We start from the raw sequence: 19,218 nt of genomic DNA, 5'->3' as shown, positions 1-19,218 counted from the left end.
GCTAATACACGGGCAGAAGAGTGGGGTTCCCTGGAGGCCCAGCCTGCAGTGAGGTATCCCATGGCTTAGCTGTCCCTGAGTCCTACTGATGTTCATTCTTTGGAAGAAACTCACCTTGCTGTGGTGTTGGAGCTGCACCCAGCCTTCATAGCCAAACCTCTGTAGTGGGGAAAAGCACAGTTAGAGTCAAAGAGCAAAGACCAGGCTGCAATCAAGGGGCATGCTTAGCGCAGAGGATCCTGAGCTCCACCTTTCAAGCATTGCCTTCCCATTTCCCCCATACCCATGTATCGCCTATTTAGTATTTACAATTAAATTCACTTACATTTTTCCTTCAATATATTTACACAAGAAGAAAATTCTGTTATCTCAGCAGTGCTGCTTTTATCTTTTCCCCTAATGCAGCTTGAATTTTTTAAATGAAGATTAACATGAAAAAATATTGTTCATGTACCACCTAAAATCATGTCACAGGTTACCAGGCGTACATCACCCCTAAGGACCACTCTTTAGGAAATACACTGCTTTTCAAACTCTGCGTTGCAATCCATGAGTAGATTGTGATATCAGTTTAGTGGATAGGGACTCAAACATTTTAAAACAGGAAATCATGTATGTAGCAGATACTGTTGGTGTCCCGCTCGTATCCCTTCGCTTTGACACTTCTGTGCATACCAGCCCACCTCTATCAGCCAGCGCCTGCATTTCATTGGCTGAGGGCTTTCCCTGGGAACCTGCTTTGATCAAGCCAACCTAGCAGGTAAGAAGTACTATGAAATTAGCTCCCTGCATCCCCTCGGCCCAACAGCCCTTAACAGATAATTGAGGGAGTTGTATATACATACACTGAACACACCGTACCCTACCCCTCGGTCTGGATAACGCAGAGATGAGGCACACATTTTGCTCTGGAATACAAACCTTTCACTGGCTGCCCCATTTTCCCTGTCTCACTTCCTCACTCTACTGGTGTTTCCTGGGATCACCTCCAAAGCAAACTACTTGTATCTGAATCCTTGTCTCAGGGTCTGCTTCTTGGAAAACATAGAGTAAAGGAATGGAAAGGAATAGAATAAATTAGAATGTCTCCCATGTAGTAAGTAATGGTTTCATAACATTTTTTCTTCCCATTTAGTGTATATAAATGTTTGTACTGAGTCACAACGTAAAATAGATTTCCGCCTGGGAATCATGCATAGAAACTGTGGAAAGCCACCGACTGAAAACATAGGTAAGTATGACTCAAATAACTACTGGCTTTATCATATATCATACTGCATCATATCATTATTCCTTCTTCACGCTTTCATGGAATCCCATCTGTGACAAGTCTTACTAGGAAAGAGAAAAGGGAAGGACAGTTCCAGCCCATGTGGAGCACAGTCTTGGGAGGTTAAGGCTGGGGGAGGCAAGGAATCAAAGGGCCACATCATGGCATGTGAGACGCACTGTGACCATGAGGCACAGGTGCTCTGGGGGCCTTGGGGAGGGAGCTGACTTCACACCTTGGGCTGCGGTATTGGGAGGGACATTGAAAAGGTAGTCCTGGGGTCAGATTGGAGAGGATCTTCTAGTGTTCAGATTTCCACGCTTCCTGCATGGCTGTCACAGTGTGGTGTCAGAGGGAAGGAATGGAGGCAGGAGATAGCTACATGAGGGAGCTCCTTAACGACTCTGAGTTGGTCAGCGGTGATGGGTCAGCAAGTAAAGCAAGCTGAACATCAGCTCAACCTCTCGTTTGTTGTGGCTGGATGAGGCCAGGGTACAGCAGTTGATTCTCATGCCGCAGTGCAGGGAAGTTGTCTGTAGGGAGTCAGGTCTCGGTGGACCCCTTTGTTAGCTCCCTTCACCTCTAGACCGAGGGGAACGTCTGGGCCTGGGCCACAGTGCAGCATAGAGGTGTTTGTGTCTCTGCGTCTGTGCCTGGGGTCTGCCTCAACAGCTTCGTAAGTTTTGGATTAATTCTATACCAGTCTTACTCCACCCAGGTAAAAGGTCTGTTCTTGAGTCCTAGCCCCAAATAATCATATTACCTTTAGAAATCTATCTTCTGTTTCCTCCCCAATGACATCAGCAGACTTGATTTTGGAGGCTGGGCAGGCAAGGGAGACTGTCGGCTGAAACTCAGCTTCTCCTCCCTGCACCCAGCCTCTCCTTTGCTGGTGCCCCCAACCCCTGCTCTTGCCCTTCATGCATTCAATACCTTTGTACTTTTTCCTTCTTTTCCCCTGGAAAAAGCTGCCAAGAGAGATATGTTGGGGGCGGGGGATGGAATATGACCTTAATCAGTTACACTTTAGAGTAAACTTAAGACTGTGCTCTTAAACTGGAAATTTGCCATTGAACTTTTATCCTTCATGTAGAAGAAAGGGTTTTATTTCCTTCTTTCTCTACTGCCGGCTTTCTCCCCCTTCTTCCTCACTCTCTTTCTTTGTTACTTTTTCATAATTCTGTAAGGAACTCTAACCCATATGTTACCAGGTAGAGGAGTATTCCATTTGGGGAAGAGCAGGGAGGTAGGAAAGGCAAAGCTGAGGGATCCTCCCACATGCAACAAGTCACTTACGAGGCACTTGACTTTGTTGGCGTGAAATGTCTCCAAGTCACTGTTTCCCTATGTGTATTAATAAAAATGAGGCTAACAGGAGTGGCTGGGACATAAGTTTTCAGGGGAATTAGGTGAGATAGTGCATATAAAGCTGCTGACACCAGGCCTGGCCAGTGGACAGGGCTTCATTCATTCCTGCTAACAGTGACGCTGATGGTGATGGTGGTGATGGTGGGGGCACTAATTGCATGGTGGAGGGAGTGAGGTGGTTGTAGTGGTGTGGCTGAAGTAGTGAATGTGGTGGCAGTGGTGGTACCCATGATGGCTGATGGTGATGGTGGTGGCAGTGACAGCCGTGGTGATAGTAGCAGTGGCGATGGTGGTCGGGGTGGCAGTAGTGGTGACAGTCTTATTCCAACCCCAAATAGAATACCCTGGGGTCAGAACTAAGGAGAGCCGTGAAGAAAGGAGCCCTTTGCCCCTCTGTGTCCCTCCCTCCATTTCCTGGAAAGTATAAAGTGCCAATTTACCTCACAGGCCCCTTGCAAAGACCCAACTTATTCAGGGCAGTTTTATTCTTCTCCAGGTCTGTGCTTGACGTAGACCCTCAGTTCTCATCCCAGGTTGAGCTGAGCCTGGGGTCTAAAATTTATGACCCTGGGAGTGGTTTTGGTCCGAGCATATGCCCCAGGAAGCATCTAAAATCTGAAAGTGTTTGACAATAACCAGTGTCTCGTGGGCATTTATGAGCATGCCAAATAAAAAGCAAATTGAAAACATTCCAGGAAATTCAGTTTTATATACAAGAGATATGTTTCTGAAATGCACATGTATGAATCAAAGTGGATGAACTGGATGACCTTTGTTAATGTCTTGAGGACATCACACCTCCATGAGGTGAATAATGAGCCTCCTGGGTGATGAAACCAGATATTTATCTCCTCAGAAGGATTTTCTAAAAATCAAATGATGTCTAGGATTTTGTCTTCTAAAGCCTTGTACTGATCAAGTGCAATTGCTAACAAAAGAAGGTGTAAGTATATGATTTTAAAATTGGAGGTCAGAATTTTTTGCTCCATTTATAATTAGAAGAATCTTTGCAAGCCCTACTATTGGGCAGACAGTAGGCTGTCAGTAAAGCCTTGCTGGAGGAAAAAGCTGAAACTGTATCATCCTCATTGTTGCTGTGAATAATGCATTGCAGATCAACCTGAAACATCTTTCGCCACGGTTTCTTGGGCCCCACCTCCTGTTTGTGACAGCAGAGAGTGTGGGTCCTCATTCGTCAGAAACAATTTGATCAAGTATCCCTGAATCCACTGTCTTTATACTTCAGATACATATTTTTTTCAAGGATCCTACTTGTAACTCTGACTCAAATTATTATTAGCAAGTGAAAATGAAAAGATTTCTCAAATCCCAGCCCTTTGTCATCATTAGTTAACCATCACTTCAGGCATGTTGATTCTACTTTTCTATCTCTTCATTGTATAAGAAGGTCAAGGTTATTCCAGCAGCAGTACTCTCTCAGGCCAGTTTTCTCAGGGTGGATGTGGTGATGGAGAGGCTCTTGAGGGACTGTGGTGGCCCACACAGCTCTGGGATTCTAGGTTCATTTCTGAGTCTCAAGCATCTCATCTGTCAAGTGAATAGTATAAATCTTATCTGCATATTTTGCAAGGTTTATGTAAATTATTTCTCCCTCTGTCTCTCCCTAGAAGTACGATGTATTATAACTGTAACGATGAAAATGATGTAGATGGTGGTGATGAAGTGTCAGCTGTCTGTTTGCAGCATGTGAGACTACTACATAAGAAGAAACCTGGTTTGGAATGAAAAACCAAACATCATATGTTCTCACTCGTAAGTGGGAGCTAAGTTATGAGGATGCAAAGGCATAGGAATGATACGGTGGACTTTGGGGAGTCAGGGGGGAAGGGTGGGAAGGAGTGAGGGATAAAAGACTACAAATTGGGTGCAGTGTATACTGCTTGGGTGATGGGTGCACCAAAATCTCACAAATCACCACTAAAGAACTTACTCATATAACCATACACCACCTGTTCCCCAATAGCATATGGAAATAAAATAAATACATAAAAATAAAAAAAGAAGAAGAAACCTGGTTTATTGGGACAAAATTTCTCTCCCTCTTTAAAGCAATAGCTGATGATAGAAAGGAGAGGGAGTTTGGAAGCGGGGAAGTCCAAGATCTGGTGAGAACCGGCTTCCTGGTTCTAAGATGGTGCCTTCTTGCTGTGCCCTCACGTGGTAGAAGGGGTGAACAAGCTTCCTTGGGCTTACTTTATAAGGGCACTAATCTCATTCATGAGGGCTCTGCTGTCATGACCTAATCACCCCCAGAAGGCTGCATTTCCTAATACCATTGCCTTGTAGGCTAGGGTTTCACCTGAATTTTGGGGGAGATGTACATATTCAGACTGTAGCTCTCTAAGCCTCAAAATCCTGTCTGCACGAGGAGGTGTATGCCCTGGAGCTTGGAGCCCTGCTTGGAGGGTCGGTCATGCTAGCTAACTGTCTCAGTGGGATAGTACAGGTGGGCATTGTCCTCTGGAGACCACCATGGTGATTTCCAAAGCATTTCACGTGGATGTTCTTTCATACTCAAATAGAGAAAAAAGCTGTAACAGAGGAATTAGTGCCATTTGCTAGATATAGATTATGGCTATTTTAAAATACCAAATACTAAAATTTGGATTTTACCAAAACTCTTAGATTAGGGAGTATAATCTATTTCTTCTTGTGTTCACAAATTAATCAATGTGTTCATTGCATCATTCATCAGGCAAATACTCATAAACGAGGGGTAGAAAGTGGTGGGCACCACACGATGTAAGAAACTGCATGCAGCTTCTAAATAACGCAGATGCACTCTCACAAAGGAACTGGTGCATTCCCTTCATGAAATCATTAACATTGTGAAGCAGTTTACACTTCAGTAAACTCTGATGAGGACAACAGCACTCAGAACAGCATGTTCCTGTGTCAACATGTAGAGTCCTTTTAGGAAGAGCAGGTTGAGTGGTTTAGCTTTTATCCTTAGCTGTATATAGGATAGGCTTTCAAAGATCACTTGTATTTTTCAATCCACGGTTTCTACCACCCATCTTACCTAAGATACCAATGGACAAAGAAATACTTAAGATAAACATTCTTCTATTAGACAACTATAAGAAGAAAATAGTTTCATCTACCTGCACAAAGAACCACATTTAATTCAAGTTTGGGTTAATTCATTTTCCCTTACTTGGGATAAAAAAGATGAAACATTATTGGTGGGGTGAAAGTACTGGCAGAATGCTGAAGATTGAGTAAAACCTGACATTAAGCCTGAACAAGCCTCTAGCCAATTTTACATTTCCTTCATGTTCCTCACCTTCCTCTTTTTGTATTCATTCAAAAGTTCTGAATGACAAAAGGAAATTTCCATCTTTAGAGAAACACAAAGAATACTCTTTTAGTAGATGTCACTGTGCAAAAGTTTCATGTCATTTATTCTGGGGTTTTTTGATGTACCTACTTCCTAGTTCTTCATGACAAAGATTTATAGAATAAAGAACATCAAAAAGTAAAGGTTTCAGGCAGTGTCCTAAAATAGACTAAAAAAAAATTCACAAAGCTATCTCTTGGTGCTTCTAAAACTTATTTTAAACATTTTGAAAAGGAGATATATTTTAGAAGTCCTCGAAACCGATCACATTCCATTTTTAATAGTCTTTTATTTAAAATTGTAACTTTAAATTCTGTAGTTGGCATGTATCTTCCCAGCAGCTGAATATGTGATTTTAAAAAAGGTAAATCTGCTTTACTTAAATTGTCTGGAAATTTTAAAGAATGGTTCATTTGAGGGAACAAAGGGATTCTGAGAAAGCGCTTATTTCTTTAATCCAATGTTCTTTCAAAATAAATGTAAAAGACATTTTTAAAAACTAGGAAATCAGAACTACCAAATAATTTAAGTCCCCCCACCCCCCACCAAAGCAGATAAACTAGACATCTAATTCCATAAAGAAGAGAAAGGCAATGAGAAACCCTGGAGAAGTTTCAGAAATAATTCAGCAAATTAATTACCGTTACCTTTTTTAGATCTGGCCATTCTTTTGGTAGAATATGACTATGGATGTCAATTTTCATCTCCACAGGATCAGAGAAGCATGTAAGGAAAAAGTTTTGATATCAAGAGACCTTTTTGAAAACTGTGGAGTTAATTGATTTACTTAGTCCCTTTACAGCCACCTTTAGGCAGCAGTCAGTAGGCCTGCCCAACCCAGTCTAGGTCCATTAGAACTTCCTTATTAAAGTTCAAAGTTCTGTTTATTTGTTAACCAAGCTTTGGTTAACCAAGCTTTGTCAACCAAGCTTAGGGTCAACACACTTTGGTAGTCAGGACTCTTGGCACAAAACTTAAAAAAAAAAAAAAAAAAGAACTGTACTCAATTGTATGAGGTCAAAAGCACAGCAGGATGCTTTGACTTATAGCAGGCCAAAAATTGACTAATTTTTCATTTTAAATATTTTAACTTTTATAAAGCTATACATAGTTAGTAATTAAATAGTTTGTAGTTAAAAACAAAACCATGTAGAGGGCTTTTGCAGAAAAAGGATAGATCCCTGACTCACCTTTTCTTACCTTTCCTTGCACGATTCAGAAGCAGCTAATTTTTATGCTTTTGCTCTTTTTTCAGTTAGTTACTCCCATATCTTTAAATAATATTTAGCAGTTGACTTGTTCATGAAAATTTAGCATCTTGAAAAGTTGTCCGGAACTTTCGTGTTTACTTTTAAATCACAGAAAGGGTCCACTCTTCATGTATGTTTTGTCCTCCAGTGCCTTTGTCTTGGACTCATTCATTCATGCAGTTTTTTCCTTTTTTTGTTTTTTAATTTGAGACGCGGTCTCACTGTATTGCCCAGGCTGATATCGAATTCCTGGGCTCAAGTAATCCACCCACCTTGGCCTCCCAAAGTGCTGGGATTACAGGCAAGAGTCACGGCACCCAGCTTCATTCATGTATTTAACAAACACTTATGGAGAACTGCTATGTGCTGACGATGTAAAGTTGACTGAGAGATAAGATGATACATATCCTATAATAGATAATTGTACACAGCCTGAAGTGTAGGGAAAAGAAGATAGTAGCCATTTTCATTTAGCATTATCAGAGCAGTCAGGGAGGGCTTCCAATACAGCAGAAAGTGGGGCTTATGGTCATGCCTCTAAAGAGAGCCTGGAACAAAACAGCCCTTGATTGTTCTGTGTTTACCCTTTCCTCTTCCTGGACAGCTTAAAATGTTGAAGGGACCCCAGGTCCCCTGGCAAACCCTTAAACATACCTTGGATGTTCCCTTCACTTCAGACTCCACAATACATAAATTCAGTAGTCAAAAAGCTTCCTTCTGTAATTCAGCTAGATTCTGGATAAATTGTAACAGACAGCTTGAAAGAAAATAAAGGAAATCCTTGAAATCCATTTTTTTTTTTTTTTTTTTTAAAGTTCGGGAGCTGCAAAATGGCTGAATAGGAACAGCTCTAGCCTCCAGCTCCCAGTGTGAGTGACATAGAAGACGGGCGATTTCTGCATTTTCAACTGAGGTACCGGGTTCATCTCACTGGGGTGTGTTGGACAGTTGGTGCTGGTCCACTGGTGCAGCCCAACCAGCGAGAGCTGAAACAGGACTAGGCATCACCTCACCTGGGAAGCGCAGGGGGGAAGGGAATTCCTTTTCCTAGCCAAAGGAAATTGAGACACACAACACCTGGAAAATCAGGTAACTCCCACTCTAATACTGTGCTTTACCAAGGGCCTTAGCAAACAGCACACAAGGAGATTATATCCCACACCTGGCCCAGAGGGTCCCAAGCCCATGGAGCCTCCCTCATTGCTAGCAGAGCAGCCTGAGATCTAACTGCAAGGCGGCAGCGAGGCTGGGGCAGGGGCACCCGCCATTGCTGAGGCTTAAGTAGGTAAACAAAGCCGCAGGGAAGCTCGAATTGGGTGGAGCCCACCCCAGCTCAAGGAGGCCAGCCTGCCTCTATAGACGACTCCTCTGGGGACAGGGCATAGCTAAACAAAAAGCAGCAGACACCTCGGCAGAGGTAAATGCCCCTGTCTGATAGCTTTGAAAAGAGCAGTGGATCTCCAGGCAGGGAGGTTGAAATCTGAGAATGGACAGACTGGCTGCTCAAGTGGGTCCCTGACCCCTGAGTAGCCTAACTGGGAGACATCCCCCATTAGGTGCGGACCGACATCTCACACCTCACACGGTGGGGTACACCCCTGAGACGAAGCTTCCAGAGTAAGAATCAGACAGCAACACTCGCTGTTCAGTAATATTCTATCTTCTGCAGCCTCCGCTGCTGATACCCAGGCAAACAGGGTCTGGAGTGGACCTCAAGCAAACTCCAACAGACCTACAGCTGAGGGTCCTGACTGTTAGAAGGAAAACTAACAAACAGAAAGGACACCCACACCAAAACCCCATCAGTACGTCACCATCATCAAAGACCAAAGGCAGATAAAACCACAAAGATGAGGAAAAAGCAGGGCAGAAAAGCTGGAAAATAAAAAAATCAGAGTGCATCTCCCCCTCCAAAGGAACACAGCTCATCACCAGCAATGGAACAAAGCTGAACGGACAATGACTTTGATGAGTTGAGAGAAGGCTTCAGTCAATCAAACTTCTCAGAGCTAAAGGAGGAACTACGTAACCAGCTCAGAGAAACTAAAAACCTTGAAAAAAGAATGGATGAATGGATAACTAGAATAATCAATGCAGAGAAGACCTTAAAAGAACTGATAGAGATGAAAACCATAACATGAGAACTACGTGAAAAATACACAAGCTTCAGTAACCAACTCGATCAACTGTAAGTAAGAAAGAATATCAGTGACTGAAGATCAAATGAATGAAATGAAGCGAGAAGAGAAGTGTAGAGAAAAAAGAGTAGAAAGAAATGAACAAAGCCTCTAAGAACTATGGGATTATGTGAAAAGACCAAATCTACATCTGATTGGTGTGCCTGAAAGTGACGGGGAAAATAGAACCAAGTTGGAAAACACTCTGCAGGATATCATCCAGGAGAATTTCCCCAACCTAGTAAGACAGGCCAACATTCAAATTCAGGAAATACAGAGAATGCCACAAAGATACTCATTGAGAAGAACAACTCCAAGACACATAATTGTCAGATTCACCAAAGTTGAAATGAAGGAAAAAATGTTAAGCGCAGCCAGAGAGAAAGGTTGGGTTACACACAAAGGGAAGCTCGTCACTAACAACAGATCTTTCAGCAGAAACTCTCCAAGCCAGAAGAGAGTGGTGGCCAATATTCAACATTCTTAAATAAAAGAGTTTTCAACCCAGAATTTCATATCCAGCCAAACTAAGTTTCATCAGTGAAGGAGAAATAAAATCCTTTACAGACAAGCAAATGCTTAGAGATTTTGTCACCACCAGGCCTGCCCTACAAGAGATCCTGAAGGAAGCACTAAACGTGGAAAGGAACAACAGGTACCAGCCATTGCAAAAACATGTCAAAATGTAAAGTGCATTGATACTAGGAAGAAACTGCTTCAACTAGCAAGCAAAATAAACAGCTAATATCATAATGACAGCATCAAGTTCACACATAACAATATTAAACTTAAATGTCAATGGACTAAATGGTCCAATTAAAAGACACAGACTGGCAAATTGGATAGAGTCAAGACCTATCAGTTTGCTGTATTCAGGAGAGCCATCTTACATGCAGAGACACACATAGGCTCAAAATAAAGGGATGGAGGAAGATCTACCAAGCAAATGGAAAACAAAAAAAAAGCAGGGGTTGCAATCCTAGTCTCTGATAAAACAGACTTTAAACTATCAAAGATCAAAAGAGACAAAGAAGGCCATTACATAATGGTAAAGGAATCAATTCATCAGGAAGAGCTAACTATCCTAAATATATATGCACCCAATACAGGAGCACCCAGATTCATAAAGCAAGTCCCTAGAGACTTACAAAGAGACTTAGACTCCCATACAATAAAAATGGGAGACTTTAACACCCCACTGTCAACATTAGACTGATCAACGAGACAGAAAGTTAACAAGGATATCCAGGAATTGAACTCAACTCTACACCAAGCGGACCTAATAGACATCTACACAACTCTCCACCCTAAATAAACAGAATATACATTCTTCTCAGCACCACATCGCACTTATTCCAAAATTGACCACGTAGTTGGCAGTAAAGCACTCCTCAGCAAATATAAAAGAACAGAAATTATAACAAACTGTCTCTCAGATCGCAGTGCAATCAAACTAGAACACAGGACTAAGAAACTGAATCAAAACTGCTCAACTACATGGAAACTGAACAACCTGCTCCTGAATGACTACTGGGTACATAACAAAATGAAGGCAGAAATAAAGATGTTCTTTGAAACCAATGAGAACAAAGATACATCATACCAGAATCTCTGGGACACATTTAAAGCAGTGTGTAGAGGGAAATTTGTAGCACTAAATGCCCACAAGAGAAAGCTGGAAAGATCTAAAATGGACACCCTAATATCACAATTGAAAGAACTAGAGAAGCAAGAGCAAACACATTCAAAAGCTAGCAGAAGGCAAGAAATAACTAAGATCACAGCAGAACTGAAGAAGATAGAGGCACAAAAAACCCTCCAAAAAAATCAATGAATCCAGGAGCTGGTTTTTTGAAAAGATCAACAAAAGTGATAGACCGCTAGCAAGACAAATAAAGAAGAAAAGAGAGAAGAATCAAATAGACTCAATAAAAAATGATAAAGGGAATATCACCACTGACCCCACAGAAATACAAACTACCATCAGAGAATACTGTAAACACCTCAACACAAATAAACTAGGACACCTAGAAGAAATGGATAATTTCCTGGACGCTTACAATCCCCCAAGACTAAACCAGGAAGAAATTGAATCCCTGAATAGACCAATAGTAGGCTCTGAAATTAAGGCAATAATTAACAGCCTACCAACCAAAAAAAGTCCAGGACCAGACAGATTCACAGCCGAATTCTACCAGACGTACAAGGAGGAGTTGGTACCATTCCTTCTGAAATTATTCCAATCAATAGAAAAAGAGGGAATCCTCTCTAACTCATTTTACAAGGCCAACATCATCCTGATACCAAAGCCTGACAGAGATACAACAACAAAAAAGAGAATTTTAGACAAATATCCCTGATGAACATTGATGCAAAAATCCTCAATAAAATACTGGCAAACAGAATCCAGCAGCACATCAAAAAGCTTATCCACCATGATCAACTTGGCTTCATCTCTGGGATGCAAGGCTGGTTCAACACATGCAAATCAATAAACGTAATCCAGCATATAAACAGAACCAAAGACAAAAACCACATGATTATCTCAATAGATGCAGAAAAGGCCTTCAACAAAATTCAACAGCCCGTCATGATAAAAACTCTCAATAAATTGGGTATTGATGGAACGTATCTCCAAATAATAAGAACTATTTATGACAAACCCACAGCCAATATCATACTGAATGGGCAAAAACTGGAAGCCTTCCCTTTGAAAACTGGCACAAGACAGGGATGCCCTCTGTCACCACTCCTATTCAACATAGTGTTGGAAGTTCTGGCTAGGGCAATCAGGCAAGAGAAAGAAATAAAGGGTATTCAGTTAGGAAAAGAAGAACTCAAATTGTCCCTGTTTGCAGATGACATGATTGTATATTTAGAAAACCCCATTGTCTTAGCCCAAAATCTCCTTAAGGTGATAAGCAACTTCAGCAAAGTCTCAGGATACAAAATCAATGTGCAAAAATCACAAGCATTCTTATACACCAGTAACAGACAAACAGAAAGCCAAATCATGAATGAACTCCCATTCACAATAACTTCAAAGAGAATAAAATACCAAGGAATCCAACTTACAAGGGATGTAAAGGACCTGTTCAAGGAGAACTACAAACCACTGCTCAGTGATATAAAAGAGGACACAAACAAATGGAAGAACATACCATGCTCATGGATAGGAAGAATCAATATTGTGAAAATAGCCATACTGCCCAAGGTAATTTATAGATTTAATGCCATCCCCATTAAGCTACCAATGACTTTCTTCACAGAATTAGAAAAAACTGCTTTAAAGTTCATATGGAACCAAAAAAGACCCCGCATGGTCAAGACAATCCTAAGTCAAAAGAACAAAGCTGGAGGCGTCACGCTACCTGACTTCAAACTATACTACAAGGCTACAGTAACCAAAACAGCATGGTACTGGTACCAAAACAGAGATATAGACCAATGCAACAGAACAGAGTCCTCAGAAATAATACCACACATCTATAGCCATCTGATCTTTGACAAACCTGACAAAAACAAGAAATGGGGAAAGCATTCCCTATTTAATAAATGGTGCTGGGAAAATTGGCTAGCCCTAAGTAGAAAGCTGAAACTGGATCCTTTCCTTACTCCTTATATGAAAATTAATTCAAGATGGATAGAGACTTAAATGTTAGACCTAAAACCATAAAAACTCTAGAAGAAAACCTAGGTAATACCATTCAGGACATAGGCATGGGCAAGGATTTCAGGTCGAAAACACCAAAAACAACGGCAACAAAAGCCAAAATTGACAAATGGGATCTAATTAAACTAAAGAGCTTCTGCACAGCAAAAGAAACTACCATCAGAGTGAACAGACAACCTACAGAATGGGAGAAAATTTTTGCAATCTACTCATCTGACAAAGGGCTAATATCCAGAACTTATAAAGAACTCAATAAAATGTACAAGAAAAAAACAACCCCATCAAAAAGTGGGCAAACGATATGAACAGACACTTTTCAAAAGAAGACATTCATACAACCAACAGACACATGAAAAAATGCTCATCATCACTTGCCATCAGAGAAATGCAAATCAAACCCACAATGAGATACCATTTCACACCAGTTAGAATGACAGTCATTAAAAAATCAGGAAACAACAGGTGCTGGAGAGGATGTGGAGAAACAGGAACACTTTTACACTGTTGGTGGGACTATAAACTAGTTCAACCATTGTGGAAAACAGTGTGCAGATTCCTCAAGGATCTAGAACTAGAAATACCATTTGACCCAGCCGTCCCACTGCTGGGGATACACCCAAAGGATTATAAGTCATGCTGCTATTAAGACACATGCACATGTATGTTTATTGTGGCACTATTCACAATAGCCAAGACTTGGAATCAACCCAAATGTCCGTCAGTGATAGACTGGATTAAGAAAATGTGGCAGATATACACCATGGAATACTATGCAGCCATGAAAAGGATGAGATCGTGTCCTTTGTAGGGACATTGATGCAACTGGAAACCATCATTCCCGGCAAACTATTGCAAGAACAGAAAACCAAATACTGCATGTTCTCACTCATAGGTGGGAACTGAACAATGAGATCACTTGCACATAGGAAGGGGAACATCACACACCGGGTCCTATTGTGGGGAGGGGAGGGAGAGGGATAGCATTAGGAGATATACCTAATGTAAATGACGAGTTAATGGGTGCAGCACACCAACATGGCACATGTATACATATGTAAAAACCTGCACGTTGTGCACATGTACCCTAGAACTTAAAATATATATATATAAAAAAAAAAAACAGTTCTGTGAGCTAAAACTGAATGAGTAAGCCTTAAACTAACAAGGAGGCACTTGCTACTTCTGAGTAAGTAAGTGCAAGCACTTTTAGAGCACTCCCAATGGGCCAGGCACTGGTCCATGAATTTTAATAACATCATTTCACTTATTTCTCATAACATTCATGTGAGGGAAGAACTGGGACCAATATTCATTTTATAGAAGAGGAATATGAAGCACAGAGAAGTAACTTGTTCATGGTTACACAATAGTGTGTGGGAGAACTGGAATTAGAATCCAGACAGTGTGGCTTCAGAATCCTAGAGATTTTGGGGTTAATATCCCACAAGGGAATGGGAGATAATATGGGCTTGTACAAAACTGAAATAACCTCATTACACTAAAAGTTTTGAAGGGTCTAGACCCTTGGGAAAAAGTAGTCTAGGAAAAAAACCATTGGCTAAAAAGAGGGAGTCTGTAATGAAACCTGTCATCACTATGAGGGGAAAGGAAGAAATAACAGTTTTCTCTGAGAATTACTTTGACAATTACTATTCAAGGTCACCCACTAAGATTTTAGTTAAAGTGGTACTAGGTTAGTACCACTCCCCTGCTTCCTCTCACCCTGTCTTAGTCCATTTAGTGTTGCTTTAACAGAATACCTGAGTCTGTATAATTTATAAAGAAAAGAAAGTCATTTGGCTCACAGTTCTGCTGGCTGGAAAGTCCAAGAATGTCGCACCAGGAGCTGTTTGGCTTCTGGTGAGGGCCACATGCTGAGGCACAATATAGTAGAGAAGCAGAAAGGTATGCAGATGTGTGCAAAGAGAGACAGGACAAAGGAGGCTAATGAGTTTTAGAACAACCCACTCTTGGAAGATCTAATCTATTTCTATGACAATGAATCCAACCTCACGAACTATACCAGTCTTGTGAAAAACCCATCTTAACAGCCTAATCACCTCTTGAAAACACCACCTCCCAATGCTGCTACATTGGCAATTATATTTTAACATGTTTTGGTAGGGAGAAATTACATCCAAACCATAGTACTACTCTTGACCAGAAAAAGGAAATGTAAATCCTCCCTGAAGAAAAACATCCCAATTCTATCTCCTCAGTATTGCCACAGATTAAGCACCCCCAACAAAGTATTGTCTAACAATAAAAAAAATTCTACACACATGAGGAAAAAAGTCACTATGAGCAAGAGTCCACAGATACAATAAATAATAGATTTAAACCTCCAAGAAGGTTTATGAGGTTTGAAAATCAGCAAAATGAAACTTTAAAAATGAAATCAAAATAAATTTTAATTTTGAAAGTCAGTGGATGGGTTAAACAGCAAAACAGATGTAGCTAAAAATGGAATTAATGAAGTGGAAGAGAGACTTTCACACAGAGATGAGAGAATTAAGCATATGTAAGGCATAAAACACAAAGGTTAGAATAAGAAAGTTTAAATACAGTCCAACTGGAGTGCTAAAATAGAGGAGACAGAAGTTGGAGAAGAGATATTCCAAGAGATAGTAGCTGAGAATTTTCTAGACCTAGTGAGCCAACAGATCCAGGAATCAAAACCTGTATGAAGAAGAACTGACAAAAATTCATTTGTAGAAATCTTGTAGTGAAAACTACAGAACAACAAAATAAAAATAAGATCCTTTGAGCTGTTAGAGAGAAAGAAAGAGAATGCCTCCAAAACTCAAGAATTAGACTGACAGCATACTTCATAGAGCAACAATGAGATCCATAGGACAATAGGATAATATGTTCAAAAGGTTGAGAGATGTTCACTGTGAACTTAGAATTGTACACCACGTGAACTTTTAACAATGAAGGAGGAGTAAAGACATTTTCAGATAAAAAATGAATTTGCTGTCAACAGAGCCTCACTGAAGAAATTTTTAATGACATACTCCTGAAAGAAAGAAAGAAAGAAAGTGACTCCAGAAAGATGGTCTGAAATACAAGATTGTATGGGGAACACACAAACTGGTAATCTTATAAGTAAACCTAAATATATTAAGCACTACTGCTACTACTACTAGTACTACTACTACTACTACTATTACTACTACTACTACTACTACTACTACTGCGTGTTTTAAGGAGTTAAGACACCAACAAAATGTTATCCAACCACATCTTTGGCATGCTGTTCCAACAGTGAATCTCCTACTCTATCATCTTTTGCAATTTGGATAAACTGAGAGTTTCTTAAATCATTAAGTCCTGGTTCCTTTTAGTTTACCATTTTATCAATCTGTCTTTTCCTCTTGCATGTACTATAAACAAGAAGAAACCAGGACGCATCTTTAATACTTTGCTTGGAAATCTCAGCTAAACATCCAGTTTTATCACTTACAAGTTCTGATTTCCACACAACTGTAGGGAACACAATTGAGCTAAGTTTTCTGCCACTATATAACAGGGATTCATTTTCCTCCAGTTTCTAACATGTTCTCATTTCCTTCTGAGCCCTCACCACACTGCCTTTATTTATTTATTTATTCATTTATTTTGAGATGAAGTTTCACTGTTGTTGCCCATGCTGGAGTGCAATGGCATGATCTCAGCTCACCGCAATCTCTGCCTCTGGCCTTCAAATGATTGTCCTGCCTCAGCCTCCTGAGTAGCTGGGATTACAGGTATGTGCCACCATGCCCGGCTAATTTTTGTATTTTTAGTAGAGATGGGGTTTCTCTATGTTGGTCAGGCTCGTCTTGAACTCCTGACCTTAGGTGATCTGCCCACCTTGGCCTCCCAAAGTGTTGGGATTACAGGCGTGAGCCACTGCACCTGGCCCACATTGCCTTTAATATCCATGTTTCTACCAATGGTATGTTTATGATGATTAAGGTGTTCTCCAAGACAATATAAGTTCTCTCTACCAGGCTCCTCACTCCTTCAAGCCCTCATTGTCAGGATCTTTAACATCCATATTTCTACTAACAGTATCTTCAAAGCAGTGTAAGATTTTCAGTATTCTTTTACCCTCTGCCTAATGTCCAATTCCAAAGCTGCTTTCACATCTTTATGTACTTATTACAGCGGTACTCCACTTTCAGGTACCAAAGTCTGTATTAGCTTCCAATTGCTGTTGTAACAAATTACTGCAAACTTAATGATGTAAAACACAGGAATTTATTCTCTCATAGATCTAGAGGTAAGAAGTCTAACATGGGTCAGCAGGGGTATTTTTCTACTGGAGGCTCTGCAAAAGAATGTTTCCTTGCCTTTCTAGCTTCTGGAGACTATCTGTATCCCTGACTCCTGTCCCATGAAACCCATCTTCAAAGACATTGGCATCCTCTAGTCTTGTCTGCTTCTATCATCACCTTGCCTTTTTAAAATTCTAACTCTCCTGCCTCCTTCTTATAAAGGCCCATGTAACTACATTGGACCCACCTAGATAGCCCAGGATAATCCTTACTTAATTACATTTTAAAAGCCATTTTTACCATGTAAGGTAACATATTCACAGGTTCTGGGGATTGAGATGTGGACATCTTTGAGCAGGTAGAGGGGGACATTTTCAGCTGTCCCTAATTAGGCATTGTAAAATGTCCAGAGTAACTACTGAAAGAATACAAATAGAGTATATAACTTAAAAGCCAGTGAAGTGGAAAATGGAATAAGAAAAATATTAATTCAAAAGAAGGCAATAAAAGAGAAAAAAACCAGAAATAGTAGGGCAAACAGAAAACACAAAATGAAATGGCAGAAATAATAAAATCCCGCTACATATTGTTTATAAGGAACACTTTTAAACTATAAGAATACACAAAGTTTGAAAGCACAAAAATTACAAGAAACTAAAGCAAATTCTAACGAAAAGATAGCTATGCTAGGTTTTTTATTGTTTTTTGTTTTTGTTTTGTTGTTGTTGTTTATTGAGATGGAGCCTCCCTCTGTCACCCAGGCTGGAGTGCAGTGGCATGATCTCTGCTCACTCCAACTTCCACCTCCTGGGTTCAGGCAATTCTCCTGCCTCAGCCTTCCAAGTACCTGTGATTACCGGCATGTGCCACCATGCCTGGCTAATTTTTATATATTTTTTAGTAGAGACAGGGTTTCACCATGTTGGCCAGGCTGGTCTTAACTCCTGACCTCAAGTGATCTGTCCGCCTCAGCCTCCCAAAGTGCTGGGATTACAGGCATGAGCCACCACGCCTGGCTGCTATGATAGTTTTTTATCATAACATTTTATAGTAGCAGGAACATATGTCCGATAAACAAGACTGAAAAATGTAAAGCATTATTGGGACAAAAGAGGACCACTATATAATATATAGAGGACCACTATCAATGTAATATGTAGAGAGGACCACAAAGTAATATATATAGAGGACCACTATAAATAATATAGAGGACCACTATAATAAAAACTAAAATAAGTAATAATTCTAAATTTGTTACAAATTGCTTCAAAATACACAATGCACAAATACACACACATACAGACATACATCACTTAACAACAGGGATATGTTCTAAGAAATGGCTCATTAAGTGATTTTGTCATTGTGCAGAAATCACAGAGTACACTTATACAACCTAGATGGAGTAGCCTACTACACACCTAGGCTAGATGGCGTAATATTGCTTCTAGGCTACAAATCTGGACAGCATGTTACTGTACTGAATGCTATAGGCAATTGTAACACAATGGAAACTATTCGTGTATCTAAACATAGAAAATGTACCATAAATACACAATATTATAATCTTATTGGACTTTTTTTTGTATTTTTTTGCAGTTTTTGCATTTTTTTGTATATATAGTCCATCGCTGACCAGAATGTCCTTATGTGACACATGACTATATATATGTATATATATATTTGACAAATTTTCCAACGTATGTCTTTCAATTATTGGTAAGTCAATCAAATAAAAATTATCTACAAGGAACGGCAGCAGAGTGTCCCAATGCTGAAGAACCACCAAAGAACTTCAAAAGCATTCCACAAGAAAAGGGGAGTGCTTTTTAAACTCTAGCCTGGATCACAGGGCTC

The 19,218-nt window shown here is 40.3% G+C and overlaps 1 protein-coding gene across 2 annotated transcripts in view; it reads right to left on the bottom strand.

Annotated features, from left to right (window-relative positions):
• The window catches only part of ACMSD (aminocarboxymuconate semialdehyde decarboxylase), a 64,506-nt gene extending 57,737 nt beyond the window's left edge, over nucleotides 1-6,769 (bottom strand). Inside the window, exons 1-3 of one of the 2 annotated variants that reach the window (XM_073020261.1) lie at nucleotides 6,647-6,769; nucleotides 922-1,028; nucleotides 115-159 (exon numbers count right to left, since the gene is read on the bottom strand). Coding sequence is in view for 1 of the 2 variants with exons in the window: in XM_007964812.3 (XP_007963003.3) it covers nucleotides 115-159; nucleotides 6,647-6,703 (102 nt within the window). In the remaining variant the exon portion in view is untranslated. The remainder of the gene's footprint in view (nucleotides 1-114; nucleotides 160-921; nucleotides 1,029-6,646) is intronic. The other variant, XM_007964812.3, reaches the window with a different exon arrangement.
• Between the last annotated feature and the right edge of the window lie 12,449 nt (nucleotides 6,770-19,218).

The sequence above is a fragment of the Chlorocebus sabaeus genome, chromosome 10 (assembly GCF_047675955.1).
Source record: "Chlorocebus sabaeus isolate Y175 chromosome 10, mChlSab1.0.hap1, whole genome shotgun sequence".
Classification (NCBI taxonomy): domain Eukaryota; kingdom Metazoa; phylum Chordata; class Mammalia; order Primates; family Cercopithecidae; genus Chlorocebus; species Chlorocebus sabaeus.
This window is presented reverse-complemented; position numbering and strand designations above follow the sequence as displayed.